At 37.0% G+C, this 17468-nt stretch overlaps 1 protein-coding gene across 5 annotated transcripts in view; it reads right to left on the bottom strand.

The window, feature by feature from the left end:
* The window catches only part of ARHGEF28 (Rho guanine nucleotide exchange factor 28), a 270524-nt gene that overhangs the window by 23378 nt on the left and 229678 nt on the right, over positions 1-17468 (bottom strand). For all 5 annotated transcript variants that reach the window (XM_056539915.1, XM_056539902.1, XM_056539924.1 and 2 more), the window contains exons 20-24: positions 13492-13739; positions 11548-11670; positions 5058-5175; positions 3985-4239; positions 399-475 (exon numbers count right to left, since the gene is read on the bottom strand). In XM_056539915.1, the coding sequence (XP_056395890.1) occupies positions 399-475; positions 3985-4239; positions 5058-5175; positions 11548-11670; positions 13492-13739 (821 nt within the window). The remainder of the gene's footprint in view (positions 1-398; positions 476-3984; positions 4240-5057; positions 5176-11547; positions 11671-13491; positions 13740-17468) is intronic.

The following is a 17468-nucleotide window of genomic DNA, read 5'->3' as shown; positions in this document are numbered from 1 at the left end:
AGCACCAGACAAACCCTTTAAAGTTGGGGGCCCCAGTACCAGAAGACACTGTACCCAGATAAGGGAGTTCTACAGCACAATGGGGTTGTCCCCATGTAAATATATATGCAAAATGACCCTGTGTGCACAAAGCTCATCCATCCCTCTTCATCCAGTTTCTGGCATATATGTTACTTGTAGGGGGAAAAGAAAACAGAAATGCAGAGATGTATCAAGACATCTAATCTATTGATCTGTAAAGAGAAAGAACGACTGCATAACCATTACATAGGAGACACAATTCTTTTGTTACGTCTGCGCCTGGTACAATATTTCCAGCTGGCAGTACATTCGCTTTCCACTCATCGCTTTATTTTATTACAACACATTAATGAGAAACATATTGGATACAAACTCACCACAGCAGCAAATATATATTTCTGATCCTTTTCTTGGAGAAACAGTAAGACGTCGGATAGAAGTAGAGCTTGAATATCTAAGGAGGGAAAAATGTTAGAGAGTTTAGAAACAAAAGTCTAAATAAACCATAGCTGCCAATGTTTTCTGCTCTAGAGGAAAATGCCCCCACCAAAAACAGCACAGACATGAATACTTCACACACCCACATATATATATATATATATATACACATATATACAAATAAAGGGAACACTTAAACACCACAATGTAACTCCAAGTCAATCACACTTCTGTGAAATCCCACTGTCCACTCAGGAAGCAACACTGATTGACAATCAATTTCACATGCTGTTGTGCAAATGGAACAGACAACATGTGGAAATGATAGGCAATTAGCAAGACACCCCCAATAAAGGAGTGGTTCTGCAGGTGGTGACCACAGGCCACTTCTCAGTTCTTATGCTTCCTGGCTAATGTTTTGGTCACTTTTGAATAATGGCACTCTAGTGGTAGCATGAGACGGAGTCTACAACCCACACAAGTGGCTCAGGTAGTGCAGCATGCTTACAACAGCCCAACACCGTGCAGGACATTTGGCATTTGCCAGAGAACACCAAGATTGGCAAATTCGCCACTGGCACCCTGTGCTCTTCACAGATGAAAGCAGGTTCACATAGAGCACATGTGAGAGACGTGATAGAGTCTGGAGACACTGTGGAGAACGTTCTGCTGCCTGAAACATCCTCCAGCATGACCAGTTTGGCGGTGGGTCAGTAATGGTGGGGGTGGCATTTCTTTGGCGGGGGGCCACACAGCCCTCCATGTGCTTGCCAGAGATAGCCTGACTGCAATTAGGTACAGAGATCCTCAGACCCCTTGTGAGACTATATGCTGGTGCTGTTGGCCCTGGGTTCCTCCTAATGCAAGACAATGCTAGACCTCATGTGGCTGGAGTGTGTCAGCAGTTCCTGCAAGAGGAAGGCATTGATGCTACGGACTGGCCCGTCTGTTCCCCAGACCTGAATCTGATTGAGGACATCTGAGACATCATGTCTCGCTCCATCCACCAATGCCACATTGCACCACAGACTGTCCAGGAGTTGGCGGATGCTTTAGTCCAGGTCTGGGAGGACATCCCTCAGGAGACCATCCGCCACCTCATCAGGAGCATGCCCAGGCATTGTAGGGAGGTCATACGGGCACATGGAGGCCACACACACTACTGAGCCTCATTTTGACTTGTTTTAAGGACATTACATCAAAGTTTGATCAGCCTGTAGTGTGTTTTTTTTTCCACTTTGATTTTGAGTGTGAATCCATATCCAGACCTCCATGGGTTGATAAATTTGATTTCAATTGATCATTTTTGTGTGATTTTGTTGTCAGTATATTCAACTATGTAAAGACAAAAGTATTTAATACAATTAGTTCATTCATTCAGATCTAGGATGTGTTATCTTAGTGTTCCTTTTATTTATTTGAGCAGCGTATTGATAGCCAGAATGTGCTCGGTGTTCAGCACACTCCTACATTGGCCCGAATTAGGCATAACATTTCAAGCATTGTAGCTCTAGTGCACACATGGAAAAAAACTCATAGTACATTTAGCATCCAGCAATAAAGTAGAAGAAGTGTCATGTGTACTTTTAGATAACATTTTAGTTTTTTCCCCTCCTCCCTAAGCAGTCTTTTCTATTCTAAAATAAATATCGCCCTACAGCTGGGTTACAGCTATTGTATTGTAACTGGTAAATAAAAGGCTACTCCACTGACTGTTGAGCTGAAGTCTGCTAAATACTGCTGTATACTATATTTACTTAAAGGGGCTTTCCCACCTTCCATTTTTATGTCCGTCCATGCTTCATACTTTTTGACAGCGCTGCTGGCCTGCACATGTGATCCCAATGCTGATTTGGAACCACCTCATAGCAGCATTTGGACCCGTGGAAGCTCCCTACACTAGCACCAGCTGTTCCATTCTGGGGGATTGTCACTACAAGATATTGTAAGCACTGTTGTGACAATCACATGGTTAGACCGGGGGGCGAGGGGACAGGGGAGGGGTACTGGAAGCTACTGCACATGCTACCAACTCTGCCATCCTCCATAGTGTTTCCGCAGTCCGAGCTGCCAAGTCGCAGCACTGGTCGTAACCAAGGGATACACATTAAAAAAGTTATTTAAACCAATTACAAAAATAGTTAATACAGCCAGAGAAACAGTTAGAGATGTATTTAATGAGATGGGAATATTCTTTTAAAAGGGTTATCCAGGATAAGAAAAACAGAGCTGATGTCTTCATTAAACAGTGATTCACCCATCTTTAGGTTGAGGGTGGTATTGCAAAGTTGTACTACCACACACAATCTGTACACAGGTGAGTGGCTGTATTTGAAAGAAATTAGCTCTGTTCGGGATAACCCCTTTAATGACAGGTTTATTCATGCAAATGAGACAACTTTTATACTCCTAGACCCCATAGAAATCAAAGTCCAGGAGCATTTTCTTAGAAATTCACATTGGTTCTCATTTTTCTTGGAAAAGTATAAATAAATTGAAAATGGAGTTACCATTCCCTTAGTCAAAGGGTGGGTCTATGAACAAAAGCATATGCTAGCACTCCAAATATTGCGGATATATGTCAAAAGGTTTGACGACATATACTGCAACATGCTCTTACTGGGCCCATTGACTTTTAGGCAAAGTTCACACTGCCGTTGTGCTCCGAACCGTTCTGGATCCACATGTTTTCGTTTTTTATGCCAAATGGACCCAAAATATCTCAGAGTACAACTGACACCGCCATCTCTGGACTGATCACATTGAATTGAATGAGGTCTGTCTGGGATGTGATATTTTACAGGAGTTGAGCGGAGAAAAAAAATTGGACTATTTTTTTCACTGCTCAACTCCCGTTGTTCCGACTGACTGGCCAATGTAGTGCAACAGCCATGTGAACTAGTCCATTTCCCAAAAATAGGGTTTGTCTGTAAAGGCCTCCAAAGTCCTTATTCATATAGATCAATAGGTCAGGCAGAACATATTTATTGACAAATCTTTTTTGACAGGTCACCAGTGTATAACTGCAATGTGTTTCTAAAAAGGGACTTGAATAATCCCAAAGTATTTACCTAAACTCAGTAACTGATAGCTACCTCTATAGGCACACTCATACACAGTAGGGCCTGAGTACAGCTTGCCATGAATAAATGACAAGTTATTGTGGAACTCTTTCCACAATACTACTGCTTTCCCATGACTTGTTTAGCTCGTCCTCCTCTATAACATGCAGCCTGCAGATTACACTACATTTTCCTTTACGTCTTCCTAGTTTTCTAATTTCTTAAAATGGTATATCTCTATTGTGTAGCAAGGAACAGACAAGAGAGGGACCTCTGTAATAAGCCTTTTGGGAACACTTATTCCATTCAATAGCAGTCAAATCAGTTAAAAGCTGTACTGAAGTGAGTTTGCCTATAAAACGCCTTGCATTTTCCATTAAACATTAAAAATGAAGCATATGAGAGTCACAACCATCAGATCATATCTAGTGAACATTTTATAAAGCCCCCTGTATGCAAATACCTTTAAACCTCCCAGTAGCAGTTTTCCACAGGAGAACACCATCATGCAGCAGCACCCTCTCTTTTATCCTCAGATCCTGCTTTGTGAAGACATGGCCATTTTTCATCTTAGTGAACGTCTTGTTTTCGATCTTATTTAGAAACTCTTCCAGCTTTTGCTTTCTTTCAAACTCGCTGACTTTTAAATCCACAGCAGTGACCATGTCCTTGATCAGGCTGAGGGCTCGGCAGAGGTCTTTGTTTTCCTCTGTACCCTCTGAAGAGAACATAGGAGCGGTGTTAAGTAATGGAGCACACACATTACACATAAAGTGTTAGACAAGTTATATATTGCAAAGAAAGAAAAAGCTCTATTTATAACACACTTATAAAAATATAAATATTTGCAGGTTGTAAAAGTACCGTATATATTTTTCCTTTTCATAGACCTTTTACAATCTAAATATACAGTTTAGTTAAAAGATTACTAACTTTAAAAAAAAAACTTTGCACACATCAATGGTACAAGCCAATAGGAAGCTTTATTATATATCTTAGAAGAGAAGCCTCTTTTTCCACCTTTTCTTCTCTCTACCTACTAAACTAATCACTTACTAATAAAAACTACTAAAAGTTAAACGCAAAATGAATCAACTCGTTGTGGGATCAGGTTACATGCTTCCCACAGAATTCTATGGAGGGAGTAAGAGGAATTTGCTGCCAAGAGAAAAAGAGCAGAAGAGAGACAAATAAAAACTACTGTAAAGTAAGGTTATGTTCACATGGCAGAATTTCTGCATTGAATTCTGCAGTAAATTCAGCAGAAATTAATTGCCCATTCACTTCAATGGAATTCCTGCAGCGGAAATTCAGCTATGTGAATAGGACAGCGGAATCCCATTGAAGTGTATTGACTATATATTCATGCAGAAATTCAGGCGTGTGAACAAGGCCTAAGGCTTCCTTATTACACCAGTGCTGAATTCACAGCTTACACTTTTGAGTGTAATATGTTCCATATTTTGTGTGTACTGTATGGTAGAAATCATAGTTAGGTTTGTGCTCAGTGTAAGCAGAGATATACTGTCCACTGACCAGGTGTATATCGTAGTATTCTCTCCACGAGTACTGGATACTTGGTGATGCGCTGTGTCACTAGCAGGATGCATTCTGGGATCCCTCGGCGTCGGGCCTGAAGATTACTGTTTGTCATCTGTAAGCACAAGGATATGTTTCAAAAAACATTTTTGTAATTTTATTTTTCATCTCAAAGGCATGATAATGCCTAAAAGCAAAACATCTGAACAAAACATATGAACATATTTATTCATATATATATATTAATTTATTTACGTGCCCACAGTGAGGAGCTGCATATATATATTTCATTTATTTAAGTGTCCACAGTAAGGAGCTGCATATATATTTCATTTATTTAAGTGTCCACAGTGAGGAGCTGCATATATATATATATATATATATATATATATATATATATATATATATTAATTTATTTACGTGCCCACAGTGAGGAGCTGCATATATATATATATATATATATATATTTATATTAATTTATTTAAGTGTCCACAGTGAGGAGCTGCATATATATATATATATATATATATATATATATATATATATTTATATTAATTTATTTAAGTGCCCACAGTGAGGAGCTGCATATATATTAATTTAATTAAGTGTCCACAGTGAGGAGCTGCATATATATTTCATTTATTTAAGTGTCCACAGTAAGTAGCTGCATATATATTAATTTATTTACGTGCCCACAGTGAGGAGCTGCATATATATATATATATATATATATATATATATATTTATATTAATTTATTTAAGTGTCCACAGTGAGGAGCTGCATATATATATATATATATATATATATATATATATATATATATTTATATTAATTTATTTAAGTGCCCACAGTGAGGAGCTGCATATATATTAATTTAATTAAGTGTCCACAGTGAGGAGCTGCATATATATTAATTTATTTAAGTGCCCACAGTGAGGAGCTGCATATATATTTCATTTATTTAAGTGTCCACAGTGAGGAGCTGCATATATATTTCATTTATTTAAGTGTCCACAGTGAGGAGCTGCATATATATATATATATATATATATATATATATATATATATTAATTTATTTACGTGCCCACAGTGAGGAGCTGCATATATATATATATATATATATATATATATATATATATATATATATTTATATTAATTTATTTAAGTGCCCACAGTGAGGAGCTGCATATATATATATTAATTTATTTAAGTGTCCACAGTGAGGAGCTGCATATATATATATATATATATATATATATATATATATATATATATATATATATTAATTTATTTAAGTGTCCACAGTGAGGAGCTGCATATATATATATATATATATATATATATATATTTATATTAATTTATTTAAGTGCCCACAGTGAGGAGCTGCATATATATTAATTTAATTAAGTGTCCACAGTGAGGAGCTGCATATATATTTCATTTATTTAAGTGTCCACAGTGAGGAGCTGCATATATATATATATATATATATATATTAATTTATTTAAGTGCTCACAGTGAGGAGCTGCATATATATATATTAATTTATTTAAGTGCCCACAGTGAGGAGCTGCATATATATATATTTATATTAATTTATTTAAGTGCCCACAGTGAGGAGCTGCATATATATATATATTTATATTAATTTATTTAAGTGCCCACAGTGAGGAGCTGCATATATATATATATATATATATATATATATATATTAATTTATTTAAGTGCCCACAGTGAGGAGCTGCATATATATTAATTTAATTAAGTGTCCACAGTGAGGAGCTGCATATATATTTCATTTATTTAAGTGCCCACAGTGAGGAGCTGCATATATATTTCATTTATTTAAGTGTCCACAGTGAGGAGCTGCATATATATATATATATATATATATATATATATATATATTAATTTATTTAAGTGCTCACAGTGAGGAGCTGCATATATATATATTAATTTATTTAAGTGCCCACAGTGAGGAGCTGCATATATATATATTTATATTAATTTATTTAAGTGCCCACAGTGAGGAGCTGCATATATATATATATATATATTTATATTAATTTATTTAAGTGCCCACAGTGAGGAGCTGCATATATATATATATATATATATATATATATATATATATATATTAATTTATTTAAGTGCCCACAGTGAGGAGCTGCATATATATTAATTTAATTAAGTGTCCACAGTGAGGAGCTGCATATATATTTCATTTATTTAAGTGCCCACAGTGAGGAGCTGCATATATATTTCATTTATTTAAGTGTCCACAGTGAGGAGCTGCATATATATTTCATTTATTTAAGTGTCCACAGTGAGGAGCTGCATATATATATATATATATATATATATATATATATATATATATTAATTTATTTACGTGCCCACAGTGAGGAGCTGCATATATATATATATATATATATATATATATATATATATATATATCTCACAGAAAAGAAAACGTCCGGCACTCGAGAAAATGCAGGTAAAACTTGTCAATGGCTTTATTCACACGCTTAGGCAGGACACAATCTGACGCGTTTCGCACCCTCAGGTGCTTAGTCGTATCTACGACTAAGCACCTGAGGGTGCGAAACGCGTCAGATTGTGTCCTGCCTAAGCGTGTGAATAAAGCCATTGACAAGTTTTACCTGCATTTTCTCGAGTGCCGGACGTTTTCTTTTCTGTGAGAGTTCTACTAAGCCGGGAGCGGTACCGGTGTCCGCAGCACGAGATAGCGCAGCAAACGCGAGAGTGGTGAGCAGCCTGACCCTATCTGCATCATATATATATATATATATTTATATTAATTTATTTAAGTGTCCACAGTGAGGAGCTGCATATATATATATATATATATATATTTATATTAATTTATTTAAGTGCCCACAGTGAGGAGCTGCATATATATTAATTTAATTAAGTGTCCACAGTGAGGAGCTGCATATATATTTCATTTATTTAAGTGTCCACAGTAAGTAGCTGCATATATATTAATTTATTTACGTGCCCACAGTGAGGAGCTGCATATATATATATATATATATATATATATATATATTTATATTAATTTATAAGTGCCCACAGTGAGGAGCTGCATATATATTAATTTAATTAAGTGTCCACAGTGAGGAGCTGCATATATATTAATTTATTTAAGTGCCCACAGTGAGGAGCTGCATATATATTTCATTTATTTAAGTGTCCACAGTGAGGAGCTGCATATATATATATATATATATATATTAATTTATTTACGTGCCCACAGTGAGGAGCTGCATATATATTAATTTAATTAAGTGTCCACAGTGAGGAGCTGCATATATATTTCATTTATTTAAGTGCCCACAGTGAGGAGCTGCATATATATTTCATTTATTTAAGTGTCCACAGTGAGGAGCTGCATATATATATATATATATATATATATATATATATATATATTAATTTATTTAAGTGCTCACAGTGAGGAGCTGCATATATATATATTAATTTATTTAAGTGCCCACAGTGAGGAGCTGCATATATATATATTTATATTAATTTATTTAAGTGCCCACAGTGAGGAGCTGCATATATATATATATATTTATATTAATTTATTTAAGTGCCCACAGTGAGGAGCTGCATATATATATATATATATATATATATATATATATTAATTTATTTAAGTGCCCACAGTGAGGAGCTGCATATATATTAATTTAATTAAGTGTCCACAGTGAGGAGCTGCATATATATTAATTTAATTAAGTGTCCACAGTGAGGAGCTGCATATATATTTCATTTATTTAAGTGTCCACAGTGAGGAGCTGCATATATATATATATATATATATATATTAATTTATTTACGTGCCCACAGTGAGGAGCTGCATATATATTAATTTAATTAAGTGTCCACAGTGAGGAGCTGCATATATATTTCATTTATTTAAGTGCCCACAGTGAGGAGCTGCATATATATTTCATTTATTTAAGTGTCCACAGTGAGGAGCTGCATATATATATATATATATATATATATATATATATATTAATTTATTTAAGTGCTCACAGTGAGGAGCTGCATATATATATATATTAATTTATTTAAGTGCCCACAGTGAGGAGCTGCATATATATATATTTATATTAATTTATTTAAGTGCCCACAGTGAGGAGCTGCATATATATATATATATTTATATTAATTTATTTAAGTGCCCACAGTGAGGAGCTGCATATATATATATATATATATATATATATATATATATATATATATTAATTTATTTAAGTGCCCACAGTGAGGAGCTGCATATATATTAATTTAATTAAGTGTCCACAGTGAGGAGCTGCATATATATTTCATTTATTTAAGTGCCCACAGTGAGGAGCTGCATATATATTTCATTTATTTAAGTGTCCACAGTGAGGAGCTGCATATATATTTCATTTATTTAAGTGTCCACAGTGAGGAGCTGCATATATATTTCATTTATTTAAGTGTCCACAGTGAGGAGCTGCAGTATAGGAAATCACATGCTGACTGATATACATAACAAATAAAGCAGTAGAAGAAGAAGTATTGCAAAAGGTAGAACAGGTAGTAATTCTGGTAATAAAACTACTCTACTGCACACAATTTATTTTCTCTAAATCAGCTATTCTCCGGAACCAAACATTAAAGCCAAACATTTTTTTATTTTGCTTAAACATTTCAGTATAGGTTATTATTAGAGAATAATGTATAGGTTCTTGTGAATGCTTTGTACTGACCTATTTTAGCTGGCATGGGTTTTTAGCCATATTAAATTCTAAAATGATTTTCTAATGCTACCTACATTTCTCATGTCATCTCTGGCTTTGTAGAAAGAGGTGGTGGAGTCTCATCACTACAGTTACCATAATGTGATCACCTGGCTAGACTCCAGCAGCCTAAACTGCCAAGACTCATAAATAAGTTTGGTGGTGATAGGACTCAGGACCCCAGGACAGGCAGGGGGAAGAGTAGCGGGTGGCGGCAGCCTGGCAACACCGCTACAGATCATTGATTTAAAGCGGGCACTTTAAATCAATGATCTGCAGCGGTGTTGCCGGGGGGGGGGGGGGGGGGGGGATAAATAGCCGTTAACTTATACCGGAATATCGGTATAAGTTATCGGCTATCAGCCCTAACCTCCACAGAGTATCGGCCCTAAAAAAAAACGATATTGGTCGATCCCTAGTTTTTTCCCCCAATTCTCCAATAGAAATATTTGTGTCATTTTAAGAACCCCATCACTTGCAATGAAAAAGACACCGGGTATAAAACGCCAAAGAATAAATAAATAAATAAACCTTACGTTAAAAGGGTACTCCGGTGGAAAACTTTTTTTTTTAATCAACTGGTGCCAGAAATGTAAACAGATTTGTAAATTATTACTATTAAAAAATCTTTACCCTTCCAGTACTTTTGAGGAGGCAGTCAGTCCAGACAGCAAAATAACAACACGTGAACACAGCCTGAAGATTTCAAATGACTTCATGAGGCTACTCTCCTTTTAGACACATTTTTTTGTTTTGGATTTTTTCTGCCCTGATTTTTTTTTTCTCCTCCATGATGTAGTTATTTCATATTTTTTTCTTTTAAATACTGTGTATTAAAGGGGTACTCCGGTGGAAAACTTTTTTTCAACTGGTGCCAGAAAGTTAAACAGATTAGTAAATTACTTCTATTAAAAAATCTTTACCCTTCCAGTACTTTTCAGCAGCTGTATGCTACAGAGAAAATTGTATACTTTTTGAATTTCTTTTTTGTCTTGTCCACAGTGCTCTCTGCTGACACCTGCTGCCCGTATCAGGAACTATCCAGAGCAGCATAGGTTTGCAATGGGGATTTTCTCCTGCTCTGGACAGTGCCTGATATGGGCAGCAGGTGTCAGCAGAGAGCACTGTGGACAAGACAAAAAAGAAATACAATTTTCTCTGTAGCATACAGCTGCTGAAAAGTACTGGAAGGGTAAAGATTTTTTAATAGAAGTAATTTACTAATCTGTTTAACTTTCTGGCACCAGTTGAAAAAAGTTTTCCACCGGAGTACCCTTTTAATACACAGTATTTAAAAGAAAAAAATATGAAATAACTACATCATGGAGGAGAAAAAAAAAATCAGGGCAGAAAAAAGTTTGTCTAAAAGGAGACTAGCCTCATGAAGTCATTTGAAATCTTCAGGCTGTGTTCACATGTTGTTCTTTTGCTGTTAGGACTGACTGCCTCCTCCGAAACCTTAAGCACCGATTATCTGTGGGTCAGGCAGGTGATCACATGACCCTGTTACAGTAATGGAATGCATGCATGCAGCTGTGCTGGAATAAAACGGTGCTGGTGATAGCAGCAAATAAAACAAAACCAGGACTGCTTCTTTAATAGGGACATATAAATTATTAACATATCTAACAATTCCCATTGAAAATATGCAGAAATTACATGAGAGAATTCCATAACTTACTTTTAAGAAATTCTGAAACTTTTTGTTTTGCTGAAGCTCTTTAAACAAATTCATGGCTTCGATATGATGACTACAGAATTCACCATAAATCATCTTCATTTTCTCAGCATTCTCCGCAGAAAACTGTAAGAGAAGTCATGTAAGCATCTAGTTAAGCTAAGGCATTGACACCAGGTTGTCATGTTACTTCCCTGGGTGGTAATCTACACTATCCAGCATTCATTGGTTGGTGTAAATGTCCCCTATTGTATGAAGAGATTTCATTGCCAACAGGTGGAAGGCACATATTACCCTGCTCCTCACCAGCCACCTGCGGGGTTTCAGATATCATGTTCAGTATTGTAGTGTATAAGTTGGGAAACAAGGATCACTAGTATGTGCATAGTGCTCAAAAGCAATGGTAAAGGCAATGTTTTGGAGACTGAGACTTCCTTTACCTTCCCCCTATATTATATTGCGAGGCTCATCATTTGTTTGCTATAAGAGTAGCTCCCACCATCCTTTTTTTTTTCTTTCTGTCCCTGCCTATTGCCCATCTATCTGTAACCCCCTCCCTGCCTTAAATTTTTTACTATCTTAGAAATGCCTTTTTGTCTACCTGGTAGTGTGCTCACTTACCAGACAGACTTCCCCAGCAGGCGCATCGTCACTGATGCCTGCAGGGGGCCGACTTCCGCCCTTAGCTCAACTACACAGGGCGCCTCCAGCTGTTTCACCACTACAACTCCCAGCTTGCCCTGACATCTACTGGCTGTCAGGGAATGCTGGGAGTTGTAGTGGTGAAACAACTGGAGGCACCCTGTGTTGAAAACAATATCTTTGTTACGGCCATGGCCGTTGGGTTAACATTTTTATGGCCAACAGTTCTCTTTTTTATTCACATAAACATTTGGCCTTGTGTTTTGAATGAAGAGGGTAAGCCGCTGCCAGATCCTTCTCTCCCCTGACACAATCTGTTGGGGTAAAGTCAGGAGGCCAAGTGACCACATTTTTGCGTGTTAGAGCCAGAAATCCTGACCCAACCAGGATAAATGGGCACGCTCATTAAAACTAACTTTTGCTATTGCACTGCTTTTGGTAAACAAAAAATCTTTTGAATGTACTTTGTTAAAAAAGGAGGGTTTCTATGTTTTATTTGTGTTTTAAAAAGCTGCAACTAGGTATCTTCCTACTTGTCCAGAGCACTTTTCCTTCCATCTTTTGCACAGACTTTGGACTCCTGCAGGCCTGGCAGAAGTCCAAAAGCAGGAAATGCTGTAGGGGTGTGTGTGCAGCCTTAGCCAATCATAGTTCATCTCACACTGAACTGCTCTGGGCTGTGTGTAGCAGAGTGAGGGAGGAAGTTCTCCCCTGTATGGCTTCAGATGATATCACACCTGCTGGGTAACGCCCCTTCCCAGTCTGTGAATCTGACTGAGCAGAAAATGCAAAGCAGTATCAAGGTAGAAAACTAACAAGTAATAAAAATAAAGACAGGGGGTGGTTTATCATGATGGGGGCAGTGAACTGGGAGGATTATAAAATTAAACAAGATCATGAGAGGTACTCTCTAACTGAAACCATCATGGATCCTTATGATACCATAAGTTGAAGTCATTAGACCTGATGTATGGGCAGCACTTGCGACCATAATATGGATGCAAAAATAATGTGGCTGTGATACACTCAGTCTAAGTGCATTAACAGTATCACCTTCACTTGTTGTCATTAAGTCCTAGGTAAACGAATAGATAAAAGTTCATCCCTTAAGACCATCCAGTATGAAATAGTTGTACAGAGATTATAATGGTTGCTTGGTGCACCAGGAAGAAGTTCTGAATGAGCACAACCAGGACAACTCTCTTACATGTTTTCTTTAGCATTTTTACAGTATTACATATCAGATAAGGCAGCATTTACTTATACCCTTATTAGGCTACAGAAAGTTGACTTCATGCCGTGTACCTGCTGTACAAGGATATCTCCAATTCTGTGGATTACAAAGTTGCGGTCATTTCCCTCCCTGGACTCCTGTTTCCTCTCCCGTAGGCTATAAAAGAAGGACTTATGGATTTCCAGCAGCTCATCAAGACAAGGGAAGATTTTATCCACGGTACTGTGGTCCAGCTGCAGCTCCTCCTTCATCCCTTTCCTGAATATTTCAGACATAATGAAAAGGGTCTGGATATGATGCAGTTCCGTCTGCATAAGTTCTAAAAGTAAGAAAAAACAACAACAGGATAGCATGATACACCTAAAATAAACTATTTATTGTACAATCCTGACATTAATCACAAATATAGGTTAGGAAAATCTTTACAATTAACATGACTAGGTTTTAACACAAGCTTTATCCTGAGACAGTGTTTAAAGCTACAGACCAAAAGTCCTACAACATAGAGAACTTCAGAAACACTCCAAATTATTATAATTCTTTTCTCCCAAGGCTAACTCCCTAGAAATATTCCTACAGTGTTATTTGTTTCATTCCTGCTCAGTTGCATCCATACAATCTGAGCCCTTTCATTACTGCAGCAGGGTCATATGACTACCACCTAGCCCCCATAAATTACATACTCTACTGTGTACACAGGATATAAGTATCTCCTGTTTACAAGATTACATCATAACCTACTAAATCCATCCTGGAAACTGAGGCCCCTCCCCACAAAGCTTTATCCTCCTTGTTCTTCTGTTATGTCCCTCCGTAAACAGAATGTTGCTGAATAAAGATTTCTGTACTATGTAAAATAGTTCTACACATAGGAGGGAATTTATCATTGGTTTTACCATGTTTTTGTGGTGTAAATTTGTCGCACAGTTTGCCTCAGATTCTGTTTAGAGACTTTTTATTACTCATTATTCATGACTTTTGGTTTAGAAGGTTTTGCAAAAAGAGTAGTGATTTCAGATGATATCATCAAGTGGTCAGGAATTTATGATGTGCAGGGTTTCAGTTTTTTGCATCTTTTGCCGCAACTGCGCTAACTGAGGTGCAAATCTACACCAGCGCTGATTTGGCTTACAAAAAGGGCTGTGGACAGCATGAAGAAAAAGGTGCACATTTTGTTGGTTTAAAAAGCTGCATAAAAAGTCACAGAGAAGACACCATACAAAGTGGAGTACTGAAGTAAGAAATGTGATCAGCACCAGATTAATCACATGCCCTGCACCATTTAATAAATTTGGTGCAAGTACACAGTTTCCACCACATTTTTCACCACACTAACAAAAGTAGATAATAAAAGGGGTAAAAAGATTACTAAAGTGGCAAAAAACTAAAAAGAAAAATTCTGGAGTGCTTTTTGAAACCCTTTTGGAGAACGTGCTGCTCTTATTCAGGGTGGATATGTATACGGCTTTCTCCATGGATTAGGTTCCTTCCTTTTAATCCCTCTCACAGTTATGATTATATTAACATTGGAAAAGTAAGGAAGAGGAAACGTAAGTTCATTATAGATTACTTCAAATGCAATTATGGCTAATGTGTTTTACTAATATACAGTAATCCATTTTATTTTTCATCCTTTTAACCCCCCCCCCCCCCCCCCAGGGGGTTAAAATAACTTTTTTCTTTTGTAAGACAGTACCAAGATATGATGCATAGCTGGCAAACTTTTTAATCAGAAATATCCAACAATGTAATAGGTCATATACTATAATCTAATCCAGTGTACTCCTCTGGGTAGTCAGTGATACATATCACAATACATATCACTAGTCTAGTACCATCAGCAAGACCAAAGGTCAAGTAAAGAGAGATATTTGTTGGGTTACATAGTTGATTTAGTTCAACCTATAACATAATACAGTGTTGATCCAGAGAAAGGCAATTAACCCTCATAAGGCAGGTGCCAACTATTCCATAACAGGGGGGTGATTTCTTCTCGACTTCAATCTGGCAATCAGAATAAATCACTAAATCAACTTCCTATCACCAGAAATCCCTTGAACTTGTTTACCGAGTCAGACATCACAACATCCTGGGGCAAAGAGTTCCATAGTCTGACTGCTCTTACAGTAAAGAATCCTCATCTGCGATGATGGTGAAACCTTCTTTCCTATAGACGTAGAGGATGCCCCCTTGTCATGGTTACTGGCATAGGTATAAAAAGATCACTAGAAAGATCTCTGTACTGTCCATTCATATATTTGTACAATGTGATCAGATCGCCCCAAAACATCTTTTTTCCAAACTAAATAAATCTACGTTTGATAACCTGTCTTGGTTGCCTTCCTCTGCACCCTCTCCAGTTCAAGCATGTCCTTCATATATACAGGTGCCCACAATTTTCACACAATATTCCATGTTTGTTCTAAGGGTGCGTTCACACGGCCGTCTGTCCCCATTTTCTTTTTCCTGGTTTAAGTTCCGTTGTTGATGCTTGTAAATGGATTACAAACGGTTGTAAAATAATCCCATTGACGTCAATGGGATTTTTTTTGACAATCATTTCACATCCGTTTGCACCCATCTGCGCTCATTTTTTTTTTCTTTCTTTGCAATATTTTTTCTACCGTCAAAAGAACGGAAGAAAAAAAACTGATGTGGAAAATTTTACATTGACGTCTATGGAAAACGGATGAGCCTTTACGGTCATCTGTTTTTTCAATCCTTTTTTACTACAGAGTATGCTCAGAACAAAAAAAATGTTTTGGGTTTATTAACTGAACAATAACAGATCCAAATCGATACAAACGGATAACGTTTTTTTTTTTTTTTTTTTAAAGTCCGTTTTTATTTTTGACGGGAGAAGAACGGGACGGGTCTAGACGCCTGTGTGAACACAGCCTAACTAGTGACTTGTACAGAGGCTAAACTATGTTCCTGTCATGAGCCTCTATGCCTCTCTTGGTACATACTGCCATCCTTGGCAGCCGTTGCCTGCACTGGTCATTAGTGTTGAGTGTACTGTCCACCAATATCCCCAAGTCCTTTTTGGTAGAAGTTTTACCTAATGTTTTATTATTTAGCACATAATAGTACATCATTTGTTTTTATGGCATAACCTTACATTTATCCGAATAAACCGTCAATATTTCTCTGCTCAAGCCTCCAGCTTCCCCAGGTCATATAATCAGATTTTCATGAAACCACTTTGGGGGATGGGAATCTGCTGAAGAACAGCATTGTATCTCTAAATCCATTGGGGTGAAATTCATCCAATAGGTGCACTTCTCTATAAATTTGGTGCATACCTGACTCTATGTGCACCTGAATCTTAAATGGGCACTGTCAGATACAAAAACTTTTGATATGTTGTAAAGCATGTATAACCAATAGATTTTGCAATTGCTTTCATTAGAAAATTTTCAGTATTTCATACTAAAAAGCCAGTCAAATAACTCTCCCCCCTGCCTATTTGGACACATACTAGTCCTGCTGTGTCCATGCGTCATCACCTATGTCATGGACACACTTCCTTGATTGACAGCTGTGAGTGCAGGGCTCACACTGGAGGAAAAATCCTCCCACTGTCAGCTTGTGTCCCACTACTGTCAGTGAGGACAAGCTGGGAGTTGTAGTGTTGCTAATGCTAGGGGAGATGTGAGCAGACAGCATACTGAGGGAGGGGGCGGAGACCTGCACAATGAGGCCACACCCCCTCCCTTTGAGAGGAATTCAGACTAGTGAGCTAAATTAAAAGTGTATCAAAAAAATAAATAAAGGTGATAGACACATAAAAATTAGATGTACATGATCAGGATTAGGTACTGAGTGATACTGTATATTAAAAAAAATGTTTTTGTTGGATCTGACGGGTACACTTTAAATCTATGTCGGCTTTAAGCTAGTGTGGATTTCAACTACAATTTCCACACATGGCCCCTCCACATACATCCGGTCCATGTGTACTCAAACCAGGGATGCTCAAAAATTTGCATCTTTTTTTTCTAACAGAAAGTTGGCATAAAAAAGTAAATAAATCCCCTTCTTTGTC

Source organism: Hyla sarda, chromosome 1 (genome assembly GCF_029499605.1).
Source record: "Hyla sarda isolate aHylSar1 chromosome 1, aHylSar1.hap1, whole genome shotgun sequence".
Lineage (NCBI taxonomy): Eukaryota > Metazoa > Chordata > Amphibia > Anura > Hylidae > Hyla > Hyla sarda.
Note: the sequence above shows the minus strand (reverse complement) of the source record. Positions and strands in the feature narration are given on the sequence as shown.